The following is a 375-nucleotide window of genomic DNA, read 5'->3' on the forward strand; positions in this document are numbered from 1 at the left end:
CCGAATCCTATGATACTGATATCTATTATCTTGTTTAATCCAATTTAATCCTGTTACAAAGACCTCAATTATTTCATCCAGTCCAATCCAACCCTCTCGTTCAGGGTAATCTAATCCTCTTATATCACCCTCGTTCTCTCGCAGATGGCGACGCCCACGGAGGGGGATCTGCGAGCACGCCTCAGCCGTTGCACCCGACGCCTCACGCCCATCCTCACGCCCACCCCTACGCCCGTGGGCCCCCGGACTCCCCCTGGCCGGACACGCCGCGTCCCAACGAGGCTCTGAACAACGTGCTTTATCACCACCCGCGTTTCGCACACCCAAGTCACCACCCGGTGCCCGCTCATCACCTTCCAGTTGACACCATCTTCT

General features: G+C 56.0%; 1 protein-coding gene across 1 annotated transcript in view; it reads left to right on the forward strand.

Annotated features, from left to right (window-relative positions):
• The window catches only part of LOC119587741, a gene marked incomplete at its 5' end in the record, with an annotated part of 18,048 nt that overhangs the window by 7,495 nt on the left and 10,178 nt on the right, over window positions 1–375 (forward strand). The window contains 1 exon segment of the mRNA XM_037936427.1: window positions 145–375. Coding sequence (XP_037792355.1) covers window positions 145–375 — 231 coding nt within the window.

This window comes from Penaeus monodon, chromosome 23 (assembly GCF_015228065.2).
Source record: "Penaeus monodon isolate SGIC_2016 chromosome 23, NSTDA_Pmon_1, whole genome shotgun sequence".
NCBI classification, from domain to species: Eukaryota; Metazoa; Arthropoda; class Malacostraca; order Decapoda; family Penaeidae; genus Penaeus; species Penaeus monodon.